A 20057-nucleotide genomic window follows, 5' to 3' on the forward strand; every position below is an offset into this window, starting at 1 on the left:
CGGATACTAGCGAGGGGAGGAGGCGCATTGTGCGCCCTGACACTCCCCACTGTGGTGGGCGCTGTACTGGCTGTGACGTCGCATGGGGGCAGTGCATGCGTTAGTCACGCACCGTCCCGACGTCACCTTCCCGCCCGCTGTCAGATCGCAGCTCCAGAGATATATTTGTTTTAAATGTTGCAATGGTTTTGCGGCTCCCAGTTTTTCCCCCCTTCGGAAACGGGTCCAAGTGGCTCTTTTTGTCTTAAAGGTTGCAGACCCCTGACCCAGAGGATATGGTTAATTGGGAAGTATATAAAACACCAACCAACCAACAGATAAATGAAAGCTGGTCAGCACTGCAGAAATTCCGGAACACTCCAACAACATGCTTCACACCACACAGTGCAAACAAAACATGGAAACAATCCAGGCCTGCTGTTTGATATATGTTGTGACTTTGTAGTTCCCTCTGCTTGATAGATCGCAGCCTGAGGACCGCTGACTCATTTTTCTGAACATGCTTACACACCTCTGCAGGATGAGTCTCTCTGGGTTTTTTTGGAAGAAATGTGCTGATCTTGTCCAGATAGTCAGTTATTAAGGATTACCTGGGCCTGCTCAAAAATTTATATCCCTTCCCAAACTAACCACACTCCATACCTACCAAGTTTCAGGTTTTTTTAAAAACACACACACGTGAGAGGCTCCCACCCTAACAAGCTGTGGACCCCCTCCTCAGTTCCTTATGGCCTCCAATTACCTCAATACTCCATAGTCAAAGCCAAAAAAAGATCACCCCATGCCTCAAGTGCAATTTAAAGTACAAGTATTATCCTAAATGTTCTGGAGCTCAGGCACCCAGGGACCAAATTAGATGTCACATACTATTGCCTGTAACCTGAAAAGAACAGGAACAACAAAAGCAGTTTGGGTTGGAGGAACAGTTCTGAGGGAAGGTAGTGATTAAATCATTTCTGCACTCAAAATCGCCCTCCTGAGGTGCTTATCTCCCTGTGAGAGGAAAATATACGGGTACAGTTCTCTGTTCAAACGTACCATCTTTGGGAGTGTGCTGTGTGCCCTTTAAATCTTAAGGACCTATTAGTCCCATGTGAAACTTCCTGTATGCTATGGTTGTCAAGGGAAAAATCTACTCAGATCGCCTCTTCAGGGCCTTTTCTGTGGTGGCTGGCTCCTGTAGCAGCCCTTGCCAAGGCAGGTCAGGGATTATGGGAGTTGTAGTCATAGGTTATTCACTTCTGCTATAGAAACTAGCTAGAGTGTTGTATACTGTCTACTGCTATTGCTGAGATTGCAGATGGAACTGTTATAACTCTTGTTAATGTTTTTTAATGGTTTCTATGCTGTTCTGAATTATTATTGCCCCTTTGTGAGCAGCCCTGAGGACCTTGGTTGAGGAGAAAGCTAAGGACACAAGAAGAAGAAGAAGAAGAAGAAGAAGAAGAAGAAGAAGAAGAAGAAGAAGAAGAAGAAGGAGAAGAAGGTGATGAAGAAGAAGAAATATGGCCAACTCTCCACTGCACAACTATTGAAAATAGTGAAAGTACACACTGTAGTTTCACAAGAGACAAAGGTTGAGTCTGATCAAGCGTAATCAGTGCTTGCCCAGATTATTATTATCTCTATCAACTTTCTAGGAACTAGGGCTGGAATTCTCCTGAAACCAGTAATTCAAGAGCTTCCCAATGTTTCCATCAGCCTTTATTGCTACATTATGATTTGTATGTCAGTATCTTAGCCTCTGAATAATGAATGGTAAATAATGGAAAATCTTCATTATCCTATTAAAGGCTTTAGCTTTTGGCTCAGACAATACAACCGAAAACGACGCAATTTCAAGGGAAGATCAGACAGGTTTAGTTGGAGCATGAAACTATGGTTTAGTTCAGGAACAGAGAGGAATATTGCCTTATTCTAAGAAGCGAAAAGGAACAGCAAACCTAAAGCTCATGAAGCTCATGAACAATATGGGTTCCTTTAGAAATCTAGAAAAAAATTGCAGTTGTTATTGTTTTATTATTAATAATAATTACCCGCCTTCCACCTTTAAGATCACAGAGTGGGTTACAGCAATTAAAACCCAGGATTAAAAACAGTTTAAAAAATGTCCAGTCACAGAAATAAGATGGGCCCCAAAATTCTGCATCTCGAGTGACAAAAGTCAGGTGCATCTAAATGACTTTCCTCTGTACAAAATCATCTGTACATATCATACACAAGTTATTGTCTGCTACAGTGTCAGGGTTAATGAGAGGGTGGAGAGATAGCTGTGTGTTTTATTTGAAACTGTCAGTTTTACTGAATCCTTATTTGCTTCCAATTTTAGTAGCAAAAAGGAAGGCGCTTCGTTGCAATTTGCACCATCAATTACAAAACTTAAACCTTAAAAACGCAAAAAGAATCTTCACAGCACTCAGTGTCTACACATGGCATCTAGAGAACTTTTTCTATACAGTCAAAGCTTCATACTTCCACCTCAAACCAGCCAGAAAACCATCAGTCCACACACATGCAATGCAAAATTTGAGAAAAGGTCAGGGTTCAAACTTACAGAGGGGGAAATGGGGCGGGGGAATGTCAAGGAGGAAGTGGCAGTGGAAAAGGGGTGCGGAACACAACCCTACCTTAAATAATTCAAATTCCCTCTTTGGCATCAACAGCTAGCGATATAGAACAAGCATTTGAAATTATTTGAAATGCAAATAAATCCACAAGCGGACTTTGAATCTAAATAATACAGACAAATGGAGGACTTAAATATATTTAAAGACAACTCTTTAAAGGGACGGATTCTGCTCCACACGAGGAAGAATCAAGTCAGCTTGTAAATAAAAGGTGAAGTGAATCTGTATTGCATTTGCAAGATAATCTACTGTGCTCTGAAACTGACACTCACAAACGCCATTTAATACAAAGATTAAACGAGCTGTCAGGATGGAGTCCTTTAGTCAGGCTGGCTGCAGCCCGACGGTTTAACACGTCTGCTAAGGAATCCAGGAAAGATGCGTATTTGGAGCTGGAGTTGCAGGATGGCTGTTCATCCAGATGTTGTTACACTCCTAGCAGTTAGCCTAGCTTTGTTGGGGGGGGGGCACCCTTGCTTGTTCTTCTGCCCTGATGGCGCCATTGCCAGGCTGATCTCTGCCTGACGGAAAGCTCTCCATCTGACCTGCTTGACTCTCTTCCGCAACTGCCACGCTGAGATAGAACTGGCTTTGCCAGACTCCCAGAATGAGCTGGCATTCCTGGGGTATCATTCTACAGATTGGCCTGAGCCTTTCCCCTCTGGGGAAAAGCCTCACCCGCTTTCTCCTGCAAGAACCATCTACAGAATGGGAGATACATACCTGTATGGTGTGCGTATAAGATGGCTCCGCACTGCCGCTTTCCTGAGATCGGAGAGGCTCCAAGATGTTGTTTGGCACGAATCCTGTGACCCCGCTGGCATTTTGGACTTTCCACCACTGCTTCCTGTCGTCGAGAACCTGGAGCAAAGCAAACGTGGTCATAAGGAAGTGGGAAGTCAGCTCGTCACCTACATGATAGGAAAAAACAGGGCACTCCCTTACCCTAGAACAGAATATTGCCCACCATGGTCTAATTCTGCCTAGCAACCGTGCTCCATACAGGGCTCTTCCATCACCTGCAATCTGATTCATCTAAATGGATTGAACCCGGTGTCTTCTGCAGGTTCTCTTCAGCATTATAAAAAGGATTCTGAATATTCTTACATTTCCAAATATAGCTACAACGGACTCGGCTTTTCCTGTAATTCGCACGTTACAAGCAGTCACAACATGCGACATTGCCAGTGATATATTTGCAGACGGACTGCAAGTGTTTTGAGGATTATATAAAAAAACTGATTTAAACAAACCTATGTTTACAGCAAGGTTTTATATGCTTGCAAGGAACCACCAGGGTTTCCTGGGGAAACAGTTTCAAAGCTGCACACCTAAAATGCAGTTTTTAATCAGCTGGCAGTGGTGTTCTCTGCTTTAGGAGGGTCCAGAGAAGAGTGGATCCTGTGGCTCTGCATGCAGGAGGGCCAGGGTGGGGGACCTGTGCCCCCCCAGGTGTTGCTAGACTACAAGTCCCATCATCCCTGATCTTGGGCCATGCTGGTGGGAGCTGGAGTCCAAGAAAGTCTGCAGAGTCACACGTTCCCCTAGCATCTCCTTCTGTTCTAATGCTCTCAATTCTCTGAATGCTTCCAGAAGAAAAAAAAGGCATGCAGCTGAACTAATCACATTAAATGCAAATTTGCCTAAGCTCCACAGAAACTTTTAGCGACATGATTCAAGAAGCGTGCCGCACGGAGCAGAAAATTACCGGGGAAGGGGAAAGGTCAAAACAAGCGCTGCATTACCTCTAAAATGTCATCCTTCAAGACAGAGAGTTCACTCTGGTTTCTTCCCACGAAGTCGTACTTGGTTTTGGCATACTTCTTGGTCGGGGTTTTATGCGCCTCATAATTTCTACAAAGCAAAAAGAGGCCAAACGTTATCCGGCTCCTTTTGCAGAGAACCCTAGCTGAGAAGAGTGAAGCAGCAATTCCTGCCTGCCGGCAAATATCATTAGCAACGATGATTTGCCCAGAATTTACTGCCATGCCATGCAATAAGGCATCCATCACAGCAGCAAAAAAAAGCTGGCAATGGACAATAATACTATTAACCACTGAAGCAGCTGTAAATATGAATTGAATTTATGACAGCGGCTGAGTGTTCCGTTTTGAAAAGCGTCTGCAGATGAGCACTGCAGGTGTATTCAACTTGCAGAACATTGCATCGCATTTAAAGCACAGCAATTTGCCCCAAAGTGGGGGGAAACAAGAAATGTGTAACTATTTGCAAATTGTTGAGGGAAAATCTCCAATAAGCCAGAAGCTAAGGGACACTGGCTGCCACAGCTTCAGTTTTCATAGCTCTTGGGAGTGTTAGCCTGACACTATTGTCCCCGTGGTTTTGAGAGTGAGCCAAAGGCAAGCCCAGGTTGAAGGAACACGACATTTCTTCATCAACAAAATAAAAATAAAAATAGGTTGTCTGTCAAAAGCTATGCAATGTATTTTCTTTTTGAAAAACATTCTTATTTTAAAAGTTTAGCACGTTACACTTCACAGCCCTGACTCTAAATGCCATCTGTCCTCAGCCTTCAGGAACAGGGAGGTGGAAAAAAGCTTTAAAAAACACCGAGAGGAATACTACTCCTAATAAATCAGTCACAAGCACAAAATAAAGGGAACCCAACACATAATGAGAAATGGAATGCAATGGTTGTGCAACAGAAGGTGCCGACGGCGCATCACAGAGGCAGGAAACAAGTTTTCATCACCATCCATCGATTGTAAACTACTGATTCTGAGCACACCTTTTGGGTACTCCAGTAGCTACCTCATATTTTTTGGTTAGCTGTGGAGAACTGTTCCAGTTTACTTGAAGAGGGGAGAAGAAGAAGATCAGAGAGTTGACTGACCCTCACTTATCCAAAATGCTCGCAATAGCCAATTATCTTCTGCAGATGTGGGCCAATATAAGCAACGCCCCCATTTTCCTCACTCTTTGGTAATGTACATACTCTGCGTTCTTCCTCACCCACCCGAAATCATTTGGATAAATGAGGTTCCCAGCATTGAGATGTGAAGATATGCGCCTGAAGGTAAGCACTTCGCTTGGGCGAGATGGAAAGAGCCATAAGTACCACAGTCCAAATAATCAGCAATCCTGATCACCCATTTCACACATAGCATTTGGTACTTACAACAAGAAGCCATATGGTTCTCTAAAAACAACCCTGTAAGTATTTGTAGGTGTTTGCTGGTTTTGCCAAATGAGGAGCTCACCTGGGAAACCAGGTTGAGCCCAGGTCATGGTCTGAAGGCAGAAGATGCAACCAGCTTGATGAAGCTAAGCAAGCCTGAATTTTATCAATGCCTGGTTGGGAATTCTACGTATCCTGCCTTGGGCTTCATGATGGAAGGAAGGTTGGATATCAAATGTGTGTGCACGCATGCATGTTGTATGTACTTAAATAAATACACATTAAGACACAAAAGTGGTGACAAGCCAGGGATAGTTTATTACAAAAAGTCTTCAAATGGTAGTATAAATTAGCTTGATTCTCCTCCAGAAATTGTTCCCACAGACAGGGGCAGCTAGAGAGCTGTGATAGTCTCAGTTTTGCACCTTGTAGAAGTCAGCAGGAAGGAGGAGAATGGGGACAAAAGTTGGCACTGCCTCTCTCATTGGCTCTGGCGCCACCTACTGGTGGGCTCCCTGGCTTCTGCCCCATCAGCCCCAAAGGGGACCAGCCACCATTGTCTTCAGCTGTTGCACCAAGCAATTGATATGTTCCATTAGCCGGGAGGGAGGAAATTTTAACTCAGAGAGAGACACACAGAGACAGACAGATTTGGGGTGGGGAGAGACAATCGCTGCTTTGGTTTGGTGGCTCTGATACGTTGCAAGTTGCCCACAGGCAACATTACAGCCTAAGGCAGAATGTGGAGTCCTGGGCACATTCATGCACCTGCTTCTTAATGCTTCCCATCACCTGAAAAGTTACCCTAATATGGCTACTCTCCAGGGGGCACGAAAAGGGAGAGGGAGAAATGGTTGCTTTGCAAAACAAAGCACTCTAAGAATGAGGAGTAAATAACAAGGGATTGTAAAACTAACTGGCCGACAAGGAATTGATGGGCTGATTTGAAGAGGTGGCTGCCTACCATACATTTGGTCTGGGAAGAGATGAAGTAAGTGGCTTTCAGCCCTAAACCTGAATAATAATAATAATAATAATAATAATAATAATAATAATAATAATTTATTATTTGTACCCCGCCCATCTGGTTGGGTTTCCCCAGCCACTCTGGGCGGCTTCCACAGAGACCAAAAATACACTAAAATATCACCCATTAAAAACTTCCCTGAACAGGGCTGCCTTAAGATGTCTTCTGAATGTCAGGTAGTTGTTTATCGCTTTGACATCTGATGGGAGGGCATTCCACAGGACGGGTGCCACTACCGAGAAGGCCCTCTGCCTGGTTCCCTGTAACTTTGCTTCTCGCAATGAGGGAACCACCAGAAGGCCCTCAGCGCTGGACCTCAGTGTCCGGGTAGAACAATGGAGTTGGAGACGCTCCTTCAGGTATATTGGACCAAGGCCGTTTAGGACTGTAAAGGTCAACACCAACACTTTGAAACTACCTGGACCAGGTGACGTGTGCTTAAGATGGGGAGCACTTCCACCCATAGGCTATGAGCCTCTTCTCCCATTGACTCGGCATTGTGGGAACCAGTCCACGTAACCAGACCCCAGGCAACTGCAGGGAACATCTCTCTCCTGTATTTATTTTGCTGAAGGCTAAGGCAAGTTCACATTTTTAAAAAATGGACACACTACTGTTGACCTTGGCCACAGACAACAAAGGAATGGGTTGTTTGGAAGTGTAATAACGTTCCAGGCTCCAATTAAGAGCATACGACTCAATTTTTCATCTCTTTTTTGAAAGCAAACATTGATAGTAGTGAATTAGGACATAATTTGTCAGAGGCCCCTCAGAAAAAGCAGAGCAGAAGCAGAGTAAAAGAGGTTTTAGATATTAGCTCTAACACAGAGAGAGGATTGTCTACTTCTAGAACCAATGGAGAGAAGTAGAAGTAAAGAGGCAGGCACCCTCCACCCTAAAAGCAACCGGTTGGGACAGTTCTCCACAGCTGTGCACATGACATCCACTGAAATGTTACCTATCTACATGTCGGCTAACAGTTTGCTTAAAAGCGGCTACAGCTGCCCCCTGGTCCGGCAAGGGCCCTCGCTTGTAAGCTGTGTTACTGAATGCGTACCCTTCAGACGGAGGATAATCTGAGATACTGGAATGCTGAAAGAGAGAAAACAAGGAACGCTTGTCAGTCACAGTAAGTCCACAGCTGACTTTCCATTGCACATAATGCACAGCTTCTCTGTGCACTCGCATCACTATCATTGTCTTAATTGTCTTAAAGGCTAATTCACACAACGATGGAAAACCTGGCAGGGCAAAGCTGCCTTGGGGATGCCTTGGGTTCATGCCAGCAGGTTCACAAGCCTGCAACGCACAGAAGTCATCAGCTCCAGAACACTTTTGCCATGCCTTTCTTCTAGTTTTGGGAGACAGGAGATGGTTCGCCTGTACCTTGCTTTGAAGAACGCAAGACAAAGGTTTGAAGGAAGCCTCTCTTCATACACGGCGCACAATTCCTTTGTGACTCATATCAGCGCAGAGCTTCCACTTCCACTATTTTCTCTAGTTGATCATTGCCCAGAAGACAACAGAAGCTAAGCAGATAACATACTACTGCCATCTTCCCCCAATCTGGTGCCTTCCAGATATTGCAGATTATACCTCCCATCAGCCTCATGGCTATGCTGGCTGGGGCTGATGGGAGCTGTAGTCCAAAATACCTGGAAGGTACCAGGTATGAGAAGTCTGTTTCAGAGTGTTGGGCACAGAAAGCTGCCTCCTACTCTGGTCCCTGTATCCCAGTATGTATTGTCTACACCAGGCATAGGCAAACTCGGCCCTCTAGATGTTTTGGGACTACAACTCCCAACATCCCTAGCTAACAGGACCAGTGGTCAGGGATGATGGGAATTGTAGTCTCAAAACACCCGGAGGGCGGAGTTTGCCTATGCCTGGTCTACACCGACACAAAAACATAGGAAGGTGCTTTGCACTGAGTCAAACCATTGGCCCATCTAGCAGCAGCTCTCCAAGTTTCCATGAGAACTTCAGGAGACACTGGCCCACGGTCTATCATGTCCATCACCTTGTTCTCATGTTGGCCCACCAGGTGCCTGTGGGAAGCTTGCAAGCTGGACCTGAGACAACAGTACTCTCCCTCTCCTGTGATTCCCAGCAGCTGATATTCAGAAGTATAATAATAATAAAAAAAATTATTTATACCCCACCCTCCCCGGCCAGAGCCAGGCTCAGGGTGGTTAACATCAATAAAATCACAGTAAAAACATAATAGGGGGGAAAGGGGGGGGGAGGAAAAAAAACCAATTTAAAATACAGATTAAAATGCAATTTAAAATGCAGCCTCATTTTAAAGTAGCTGATAAATCAAGACCATAAGGGGAGGGAAACATAAGGGTCAGACTGAGTCCAAACCAAAGGCCAGGCGGAACAGCTCTGTCTACAGGCCCTGCAGAAAGATGTCAAGTCCCACACGGCCCTAAGTCTGTTGTGACAGAGCGTTCCACCACATCGAGGCCTGAGCTGAAAAGGCCCTTGAGGCTCGGGACCTCCAAAGTGTTGTTATTTGTGGACCTTAAGGTCCTTCGCGGGGCATACCAGGAGAGGTGGTCCTGCAGGTACGTGGGTCCTAGGCCGCATAGGGCTTTAAAGGTCAAAGCCAGCATGCCTCTGACAGTGGACGAAGAACAGGGAGCCTCTCCCATCACTACCCGGAGATACCTGCGAGGAAACCTGCATAGAAAGCAGATGCTCTACCCCCAGGCTATGGCCCCTCCCCAAGCTGACTGTCAGTGGCTCTCCAGAAACTCAGGCAGAAGCCTAACCCAGACTCACTACCTGAGCCTTTTAACTGGGATTGTCAGGGACTGAGTCTGGGACACAGCACTGAGCTATGTGGATGCTTCCTGGATCTGCAATATGGGTACCAGCTGCTGCAACATCCGCCAGCAGATGCTACACAATGTATTTGAGAGCACCGAAGTTGCTAAGATCCACCAGCTACCACCTGGCATGAACCACCAGGGACGTGAATTGCAGTCACTGGTATGACTCCAGTGTGCTGCAAAAGCACAAAATGTCTCTTAATAATTGCAGTGGAAACAACTGACACCACCTTGTAGTTCATTACAGTAATTATGCACAAGCAGGAAACCTATTCAAAGTAGCTGGGGGGGGGTTGGGGGGGGAGAATGCCAGCAGATGTCTCTGCAGCTTAAGCTCGGAATAATTTTCAGGAATCAGAATTTCTGATGTACTTTCCTAGACGTCAGATCAAAGCTTACTTCTCCGGGTTAGGCACTGTAGCCATGGCAGCCACGAGTATGCTGTTAACTCGCACTGGGGTGCATTTTTCTGTATTAAAAAAAAAAAAAAAGGATGCCCTGCAGGAAAAAGGCAATCTTGTGAGGGTAAGCTCTGAGCTTAGGGTAGACAGAAGTTTTTTCATGCCCCTGGCTCACTGGGGGGCATGCGACTCCAGTCTGAAAAGGAAACAGAGGCTGAAGTTTCTGTGTCAATCTTTTCCACACCTTTCCATCAAAGTAAAAGGTTGCAATCTGTCAGCCCAAATTCAGGGCCTGGAAGCTGGACAGAGTCTGCATGTTCACCCTAAGAGTTTTGGAAGCCCTCTAATGTGCACCCAGATGAAGACACCAGAAGCCAATGTCATTCCTTCACAGATTTCAGTTGGATACTGTGAAACCTGGCAATTTTCTGATTTCTTTCTTTCTTTGTTTCAGGCAAGACACTGCTCCTGTCTTACTAGGAATCAAAGACTGTTTTCTGTTCCTCTTGCACTACTATTGATTTCTGGACATATTGGTAATGGTCACATTTACATGTCAAGCTAAACCACAGTTTAGTGTGATTTGCACATTCTTCCGCCCCTCTCCTCTTTCAGCATTGGACGATAACTTTGAAAGCGGTTAGTTGCTGGGTGTTTTTTTTGCAGAAAACTGGCATGTCATTGCATGCAAAGCAGGCACTGTGGTTTATAATAAACTCTGGCTGGTTTCAGAAGCCACCTTCCTAACTCACAGTTTGAAGTCGGATTGTTTTGAAACATATCAGAATTTGTTCTTAATCAGAACCACTGGGATCCCGTGAAATGGAGGCTACAGGCTCTCAAAGGCACCCTCCAATCTATATAGGTGGCAGAGGCATGTCAACTTTAGAAAAACTCTGGCTTGTTTCCAGTATGTCACACTAAATCATGGTTTAGTGTGAAGTGTGAGGCCACTATATTTTATTCTTTGAAGGGAGAATGCAAAGACACACTGAGCCTCATGACATTTCCCCCACCTGCTGGTTATCAGTATACCTCATCTACACTAGCAAAGCCAAATGAGTCTGACTTACATTTTACGGCGGGAATTAAAGAGCTTTGTGATTTCTGCCCTTAAAAATAAAGGGAAGCCAGGCTGCAGTCAGGATTCCTTGCTAGCAGGTGCTGCTAATAAGTGAACAGAATAGCACAGAGTTCTTCATAACTATCTGGTTACTGGCTTCTCACCCAACCCAAAAGCCTGTGTATACCTTAGTGTCCATGAACTGTTAACATCCAAAGTAAATAACCTAAAAAAGCACAGGTTTGTGTTCTTTTACATTTAGAAGCTTCCGTGTGCTTATAAAGAACATTGTTCTTAAATAAATAATAACATCCTTAAGTTACTCCTTCTTCCCTCTAGGCATCTTGCCATGCTCCCTTCCACCATAGCAAAAATGTAAGATATTGGCAGGTTCATGTAAGTACAAGAGAGAGAGAGACTTTTTTAAAAAACCCATCAGCAGGAAACATGGATGGGCAGAACTGTGAGGTTCAGACAGATGGGAGTGTTGAGCAAGGCCAGATTTAGGTTTGATGAAGCCCTAAGCTACCGAAGCTAACGGGGCCCTTTATATGTCCAGTTGTCCTTTGTCAACAACAAATTGTCACTGTTTTTCGTGTTGAATATATGCTATATGGTAATTTAGGGACCTAGTAGGTATCTAAAGCCATTTGCACATAACAAAATATGTATTTTATCAAAGTATAGAAATATAGAAATGAGCAAACCAGTGATATTTTAGGGAGCAGGCTAGCAGGAGGGGCCCATTACTTACATCATAGGAGCCTACACAACACAAAACACTGTTGCTGTATGTAGGTTTTATTTTGTTTTTTAACTTATATTTTGGAAATGTACATCCAGTTTTTTTGGGGGGGGCAACTGGTGTTGAGCATCGCTGCTGTGGGGCAGGGGAGAGGAGGGGGCACCAGCTGCTGCTATTAAAAAAAATCAGCCCCACCTTGGCTATGGCCCTCAGTCAATATCCATCTTTAGGATGCTTCACAGGTACCTAGTCTTGGATCCATTAGCTTGCCTGCATTTGGAATGGCTGCCTCTTTTCCCAAATGAGTTAGCAGCCAAGGGGTTGAAAGGAAGAAGCAGATGCCAAAGGGAAGAAAGGATGGCAGCGCTTGATGTTAGAATTCCTGCTCCATAATTGCAGTCATGGGATTTTTGTCTATCACATGACGGTATATGTTCTGACTCCACAGAGTGGGAAGTTCCGGAGTTCCATTCTGGAGCCTACACTCGAGTAGGACCCTGGCAGAGACACATGCCCAACTGGCATGTTCTCTCCCTCTTGGTCTTTCGTTCGGGCAGAAGAAAGCTCATGAAGCTCCCGAACGAAAGACCAGGAGGGAGAGAACATGCCAGTCGGGCATGTGTCTCTGCCAGGGTCCTACTCAAGTGTAGGCTGAACTCCTGACACTTCTAAATAGCCATAAACAGCCATTGTAGAATGGCTGTGTGGGTCACATCGCCTGCCTGTTTCCCGCTGGCCTGATGCGCACAAACCCTCCACCTGGGCTTAGAAGCCGGCGGCAGCCCTCTTCCCTACCTCGGTTGATAATCTTTTCAACTCTTGCTTCCGCTGGTGCTCAGCTACATTTGCCACCGACTCGGCTAGTTGGTTGAGCTCTTGTTCCTTTGGGGATCCCATGAAGCTCAGAAGAGGGGGCTCCCATCCGTTCCTGAACCGCGGCACGTAGGGTGGGATGAACTGCTCCTTGGGCCACTCTGCTCTGCATTCAAGGAGGAACAGGTTTGAAGACATGACTAGGTTGCCCACTGTGAAACAATTCCCCAAATATTACTACTAAGTTATGGTTACCAGATTTTTTTCAACGAAGCCTGAGTAGCAACAGGGAGTCAGTAGTGGGGATGGTGAGGCAAAAGACCCTGGGCCCAAGCACACATGTGCATTGGATAAAGGTGCAAAGCCCTTCTTTTGCACCCTTGAAACATAAATGCACAGAGTTTTTTTTAAAAAAACTGGCAATGGCTGCCCACCCATGACTCCCGAGCCTCCCCCAATCAGTCAGAACAAAGGGGGAAGGAGCAGGAGATCTGTACAGCCAAACGTCCCCTGTTCCCCTTCAGCAGTGGCGGCGGCAGTGGCAGTCAGTAGCCCAGAGCCAGCCTGGTAGCGCAGCTCCTGAAGCCAGCCAGAGCCAACTGCGCTACCAGGCTGGCTCTGGGCTGCTGACTGCCGCTGCCACATTTCCCAGGACAGATTTGTAAATCTGGGGACATTCCGGGGATGGCATTTCTCCGGGGACAGATTTGCAAATCCAGGGGCTGTTCCCGGGAACTGGGGACGTCTGGTAACCCTATATTAAATTATCTGAATTCTTGCAGGAAGATTGGGAAGCGACTCTCAACCTACTGGGCGGCTCTTTAAAAGAGGACTGGACAAATTCACGAAGGATAATACTATCAAGGGTTACGAGCCACGATGGCTGTGCTCTGCCTCTACACAGTTGGATGCAGTAACGCTTCTTACAACCAGTTGCTGAAAGGGAAGGGAGGGGAGGGGAGAGGAGGGGAGGGAGAGGATTTTTGCACTCGGGTCCTGCTTGCAGGTTTCCCACAGGCATCTGGTTGGCCGCTGTGAGAACAAGATGAAGGACTAGATGGGCCATTGGCCTGATCCAGCAGCCTTGTCTTCTGTGATTATGTTCTACTCTCTGCTGCAAAAGCTTTGCTAAAGCAAGGGAGGGGTTGGGGGAGAACCAGTGGCGTAGCGTGGGGGGTGCTGGGGGGCCCGGCCGCACCGGGCACAACATCTCGGGGTTAGGGGGCGCAAATCCATGGGTTAGGGGGCGCAAATCCATGGATTAGGGGGCGCAAATTACTTGCCTTGCCCCGGGTGCTGACAACCCACGCTACGCCACTGGGGAGAACAGCTACTAGTCTCAAGAGTAGTTATTTAAAAAAAAAAATCCTGAGATTTAAAAAACTTATTATTATTATTATTATTATTATTATTATTAATATTAAAATTTCTACACCACCCTTCATCCAGAGTTCACAGTGCTGTTTATTATAGAGTAACTAATGTACAACTAAGAGTCTCAGAATGATGTGCCATGTTTATTATATTCCAGTATGTCAGTATACAGTATACAACCAGATCATATTTTAATTTTATTTTTTGCTTTATTGCAATATTGCATTATATGCTGAACTATGCACCTATGTAAATGTATGTTTTTCTTCTTATTTTTTTCTTCTTATTATTATTTAAAAAACTACACAGACAAAGCTAGGAAACCACAATGCTTTCACTTTTTCAACACTTGTGTTTCTCACAGCGTATCACTGCTGGCAGCTTCTAACGAGACGGGGATTTCTGGAATCAGTGAAGACATTCCGCTGAGATCAGCTGGCTCTCACTACGTGATGTTACTGCACCAGAAGCAGGATTCTCCTCGCAGGGTTAGAGATGCCTACGCACCATGCATAGAAAACATCGCCCTGTGGTTTGAATTACTGCCTTTTCACGTACAGCTCCTTGAAAGACACTTTATGCTTCCCTTTTCTCCTTTTTTGGAGGCCATCTCTTATTTATGGGTGTTGTCGGAAATGGATGAAGGTAATAAATGCCATTGAACCGGTCCTAAGAGCAGGCGGAATTAATAGGACACCGGCGTAGTTTTTGCTTACTTATAGGCATGGTGAGAAGGTGAGGAGAGAGCAGGGTATTTTAAAAAATAATAGTCATATCTGCTGACAAGTGTCACAGCTATTGCATAGCTCTGAGCTAGGATAGAGCAAGGGACAGAGATTTCCACGAGACTTTGGACTGAATAGAATGGGTAATTTTCCACGAGTCCCTGAATAGGATTGTTAAAATGATCTAAGCTCTTTTGATTTGGTGTGAGGATAATTTCCAGGTTGAATGGAGGTGAGCTTCAGACAACACACCTGTCTAAACTTTCCATCGCCTGCACCATCATCCCACTCTATGAATGCCGATCTAAAGATGACCTTATCAATACAGTGGTACCTCAGGTTACAAATGCTTCAGGTTACAGACTCCGCTAACCCGGAAGTAGTTGTTGTCGTTTAGTCGTGTCCGACTCTTCATGACCCCATGGACCAGAGCACGCCAGGCACTTCTGTCTTCCACTGCCTCCCGCAGTTTGGTCAAACTCATGCTGGTAGCTTCAAGAACACTATCCAACCATCTCGTCCTCCGTCGTCCCCTTCTCCTTGTGCCCTCCATCTTTCCCAACATCAGGGTCTTTTCCAGGGAGTCTGTTACAAACTTTACCTCAGAATGAGAACAGAAATCACGTGGTGGCGGCGCGGCGGCCCCATTAGCTAAAGTGGTACCTCAGGTTAAGAACAGTTTCAGGTTAAGAATGGACCTCCGGAACGAATTAACTTCTTAACCCAAGGTACCACTGTATAGGAAGTCACATTCCAGTCCTCTGAGACTCCACCTCACCAAGCGCAGCTCTTTCCCTGGCATGGCATGTGTTCTTCACACAAACTGGGGGATTCATAAGGCAAGTCCATGTTGTGGTGGGATCTGCAAGCCCCATTTGGGGCAGTTTTTCAGATTTCTGACCAGTGAGTCATGTCAGGCCTATAAGAACTGCAGCTGCTGCGGCTATCACCCAGGAGGACTCCCCTGCTCAGCGCCTGAGGGCCCCGGTCCTGCCACTTTTCACCTGGCCCAGGGTGGGGCCTGATGGGCTCTATAAAGGACTTCTGCCACTGCTGCTGCTGGGCAGAGAGGGCTCCGTTTTGTTTTGCTTTTGTTTTAAATTGCTGTTATTTTTACCATTTTAAACTGTGATATTAATGCTGTATTCTTAGTTTTAGATTTTGATTTATGTGGAAATTGTTTCCCATTTGGTTGTGTATTTTTTTGATGTGGTTTATTTATTGTTTATGACTTTTGTAATTACAATGGTACCTCAGGTTAAGTACTTAATTCGTTCCGGAAGTCCGTACTTAACCCGAAACTGTTCTTAACCTGAAGCACCACTTTAGCTCATGGGACCTCCTGCTGCTGCTGCGCCACTGGAGCACAATTTCTGTTCTCATCCTGAAGCAAAGTTCTTAACCCAAGGTAATAGTTCTGGGTTAGCGGAGTCTGTAACCTGAAGCGTATGTAACCTGAAGCGTTTGTAACCCGAGGTACCACTGTATGTAAATCTTGTTACGCTGTAAGCCACCTTAAGCATTGTTTTTTAACTGTGGAAAGGCCGCATACAAATAAAAAATGATGATGATGATGATGATGTTTTCAGAACCCTGATCCCACGGCAAAACAACTGGGGGAAGGTCGTAGCTCAGGGGGTAGAACATCTGCTTAGCATGCAGAAGATTTCAGGTTGAACCCCTGGATTCTCCAGGTAGGACTGGGAGAAATTCCCTGTCTGAAATCCCGAAGAGCTGCTGCCAATCAGTGCAGACAATACTGAGCTAGATGGACCAGTGGTCGGACTCTGTTACTAGACAGCCTCCTGTGATCTCAGCATTCACACCAGTGTGCACAGAATAATAATAATAATAATAAATTAGCAATATTTTTTTTTGTATCCTGCCCTCTCCGGCCAAAGCTGGGCTCAGAGAAAAAGCCGGATGATGCCCGTGAAGCATAACACAGCTCATATTGGTAGATAAACAAGCCAAACATGTTAATTTCCTTTTACCTGGCTTTAGTCCACGTGTCACCTAGAGACACCCATAGCTGTCCTTCGTCACTTGTGACGGTGTAACGCAGGAAGTCTATTGTGTCTTTTGTTAAGAGGGGGCTGAGAACTGTGCTAGCGAGCTGAGGCCCTCCCGTTGCCTGCACCACCTACGACAAAGAGAATTGAAAGCAGGCTTATTGTTGATATGGTAGGAGTGATCATGGATGTTCTTGAGCCTGGCGTTTGAGGAAGCATTGCCAGGGAAGACTCTCACCCTGTGTTTTGTAATTGGGTTCAAGTGTAAAAAGGAAAATCGCTGCCTTCTCCTTTAACATACATGCAAATGAGGCTGGAGTCCTTTCCCAGCTGCTGCTTTTATGTATTTTAAAGGGAATTTTCAATGAGTTGCACAGGCACATGCTTTGCAACTGAAACTATTCAAGCGTTTGGGACCCAGTTCCAATTTCTTTTCAGCATTTTTAACCTACACTTGGCCGAACGGAGCCTTTGCAATTGATCAGACAAGATGTCAGCGAAACAGCAATGCGTTCTGAATCCAACCGGCACAGTTGCAGGAAGTTTTTGATGCAGGGGGTGCCTCTACTAATGGGATCAGAAGGGACATGATGATATTTCCCGATTCCTCTTCTATCTGCGGTGCCCTCACCCAATACCCTCCAGAACAGGTGGAAGGGGGCTTCAGGGAGAAAGCCTACATCAACTGCTACTAGGTAACAATGGCTATGAACTGTCCCCATTGTGAAAGATAGTATGCCTTTTAAAACCAGTTGCAAATCACAAGTGTAGAGAGTTGATGTTCTGCTCAAGTTCCTGCTTGCAGGGCTTCCCCTGGCCAATGTGAGAACAGGATCCTAGACTAGATAATGTTTGCTCTTACAGAAGAAATGGGGGGGGATTGTCTTTCTTCTTCTCTAGTTAGCAGAAGTGTCCCCACGACCCAAAGCTCTTCCACAAATGCAAGAGCACAAACTGGGTTCCACCAAAAAGTTTTTTTTAGTGTAGACAATGCTTTTCGTTTTCGTGGCATGCACCATCTCCACTGTCCATTTCCCATTTGATTAATTTCGAAGGGATCAGGAGCTATAAGCTGGGATAGCTCAGTCAGCAGAACACAAGACTCTGAATCTCAAGGCCGCAGGATCGAGCCCCACATTGGGCAAAAGATTCCAGAGTCAGATGACCCTCATGGTCCCTTCTGATCATAAAGTCTATGATTTTATGAAACATTGTGATGTTTTATATCTAGAAATAATCTTACCATATTTAAAGGGGTAAACAGAAAATGAATCAATTCAGATGCGCTGGGATTCTGGATGTGTGACTTTAATTTAGCCTGCAGGAGAAAAGAAAAGGAAGAGAAAGAGAAAAGTTTAATGGTAAGGATTTGCTGAACTAATAAATTTAAGTGGAATACAAAAAAGGGAGGTATGAGGAGGTCCGGGGAAATAAGCTTAAGGAAAATAAGAAACGGAAAATTAATGTGTTTTTAACTGTTTTTACTTTGCATTTTTCTTTTTCTTTTTTTCATTTTTATTGTAATGTGTGAAAAAAATCTTAATAAATATCTTATTTAAAAAAAAAGGAAGAGAAAGAGAAATAACTATTTTAAAGGCAGTTAATGGAAAACAACAAATCTTAGTACTGAAACATGCAGGCTTTGTTTAGAAGGTCCAGGGCAATATCTGGTTGCTAGTTAAAACACTGTCAGGGAGCAGGAAAGCTCTTTGAGACTGTCTGTCAAGGCAGAGCATCAAACCTATAGCTTTTTATTTAATCACAGTACACGATGTCTCAGACTGGATGATGGGTAAAATGCCTTGGGCATGCAAGGTCCCTCCTTCTTTCTCTGATCCTTTCATAGAGATGTCCTTTGTTATTTTCAGGCAGCTAGGCTCCACTTCCACTGTTGTCGGTTGTGTGCCTCTGAATACCAGTTGCTGGGGATTACGAGTTCTGTTGCGCTCCTACTTCCCACAGTCATCTGGTTGGCCACTGTGAGAATGGGACGCTGGACAAGAAGGGCTTTCCCTCCCAATCCAGCAGGGCTCTTACGTTTTGTTTGTATTTTGCACACAGCCACTTACCAGAAGGTTGAAGCCATGTTTAAATTTTTGCAAACAGTCGACAAATTCGTCTTGAGGCGGAGGTTTGGAGCGGAGAGTTAAGACACCCTCTGGGGAACAAAGAACAAAAGAAAATCACCTGGTAGAATTTCTTGGGAGGCATCCACAACATGTGAAAGCAGAATGAGGTGCCTCTGAAGGTACACAGTAGTGGTACACAGCAGAATGCGCATCAGGGAGAGTGGTCCTAGCTCAGCACTCCCCCTGCAGTGTTAAGTTGGACTCCAACACACATCAGCCCCAGCCAGCATGACCAATGGCCAGAGATGATGGGAGTTGTAGTCCACCACCTTGGTTTCCTCCAAGGCCATTAAGTCCATAGCTTTAAATTACTGAACTGCACAACTGTCTACAAGATGATGATGATGGTGGTGGTAGTGATGATTACTTTATATACCACCCTTCATCGTAAGATCTCAGTGGCTCTCTCCATGAGAGCTTACATAGTCCTCAAGTGTCAGGAGCCAGTCAGCAGTAAATCACACAAAGGTAAGTTTTCCTTTTATTAGAAAAAACAGGATCTGCACAGGGGAGTCAAGCCAAATGAGAACAGCAACTCTTCAGTAGGTCTGGTCAGTTGCAGAGACTGAAGGTCCCTGCCTTCTACCTCTGCCTAAGTCCCCTCCTCTCCAGGGTTTTCCCCAAATCATTCTGAGACTGTGCTTGTAAGTCTGCCTTTGCTCCTCCCACTTCAGGCGTCTCTGAGTTCTGGGAGACCAGGGCAGACACTCTGGCTTCTTCAGCAGCCCGACTCATCACTGCCTCTTGGCCTCCATCCTCTCCTGCTTCTGCCTCTGCTTCCGGACTTCTCTCTGCCACAGACTCTCCCAGCTCACTAAGCCCTGCTGCCTCTTCAGCTTCCATCTGCTCCTCCTCTCAATCTTCTCACTCTGACCACTGATTGTCATCCCACCACCAATCCCCGGGCTCTGAGCCTTTTTCCCTTGAGGGTTCCCCACCATTCCTCTGCATCCAACCAGCCCATGACAAGGGGCATTTGAATGTTGTTGTTTGTCCAAATCCCAGGCTCTAATCAGGCGTCACTTCATGGCAACGGTAGCCAACCCTGTGCCCTCCAGATGTGGTGGGACTCCCAGCTCCCATCTGCCCCAGCCAGCTCAGGGATTATGCAAGTGCCTAATCTAACAGCACTGAAAAGGTTACAGGTCCCTCATCCCCAAAGCTG

The 20057-nt window shown here is 45.5% G+C and overlaps 1 protein-coding gene across 1 annotated transcript in view; it reads right to left on the reverse strand.

Annotated features, from left to right (window-relative positions):
• The window catches only part of EPS8 (EGFR pathway substrate 8, signaling adaptor), a 63338-nt gene that overhangs the window by 14744 nt on the left and 28537 nt on the right, over positions 1–20057 (reverse strand). The window contains exons 9-15 of the mRNA XM_082241241.1: positions 18833–18941; positions 18007–18081; positions 16746–16894; positions 12635–12818; positions 7752–7885; positions 4373–4481; positions 3351–3488 (exon numbers count right to left, since the gene is read on the reverse strand). Of these exons, the coding sequence (XP_082097367.1) occupies positions 3351–3488; positions 4373–4481; positions 7752–7885; positions 12635–12818; positions 16746–16894; positions 18007–18081; positions 18833–18941 (898 nt within the window). The remainder of the gene's footprint in view (positions 1–3350; positions 3489–4372; positions 4482–7751; positions 7886–12634; positions 12819–16745; positions 16895–18006; positions 18082–18832; positions 18942–20057) is intronic.

This window comes from Podarcis vaucheri (assembly GCF_965113315.1).
Source record: "Podarcis vaucheri genome assembly, chromosome: 10".
In the NCBI taxonomy this organism is placed as follows: domain Eukaryota; kingdom Metazoa; phylum Chordata; class Lepidosauria; order Squamata; family Lacertidae; genus Podarcis; species Podarcis vaucheri.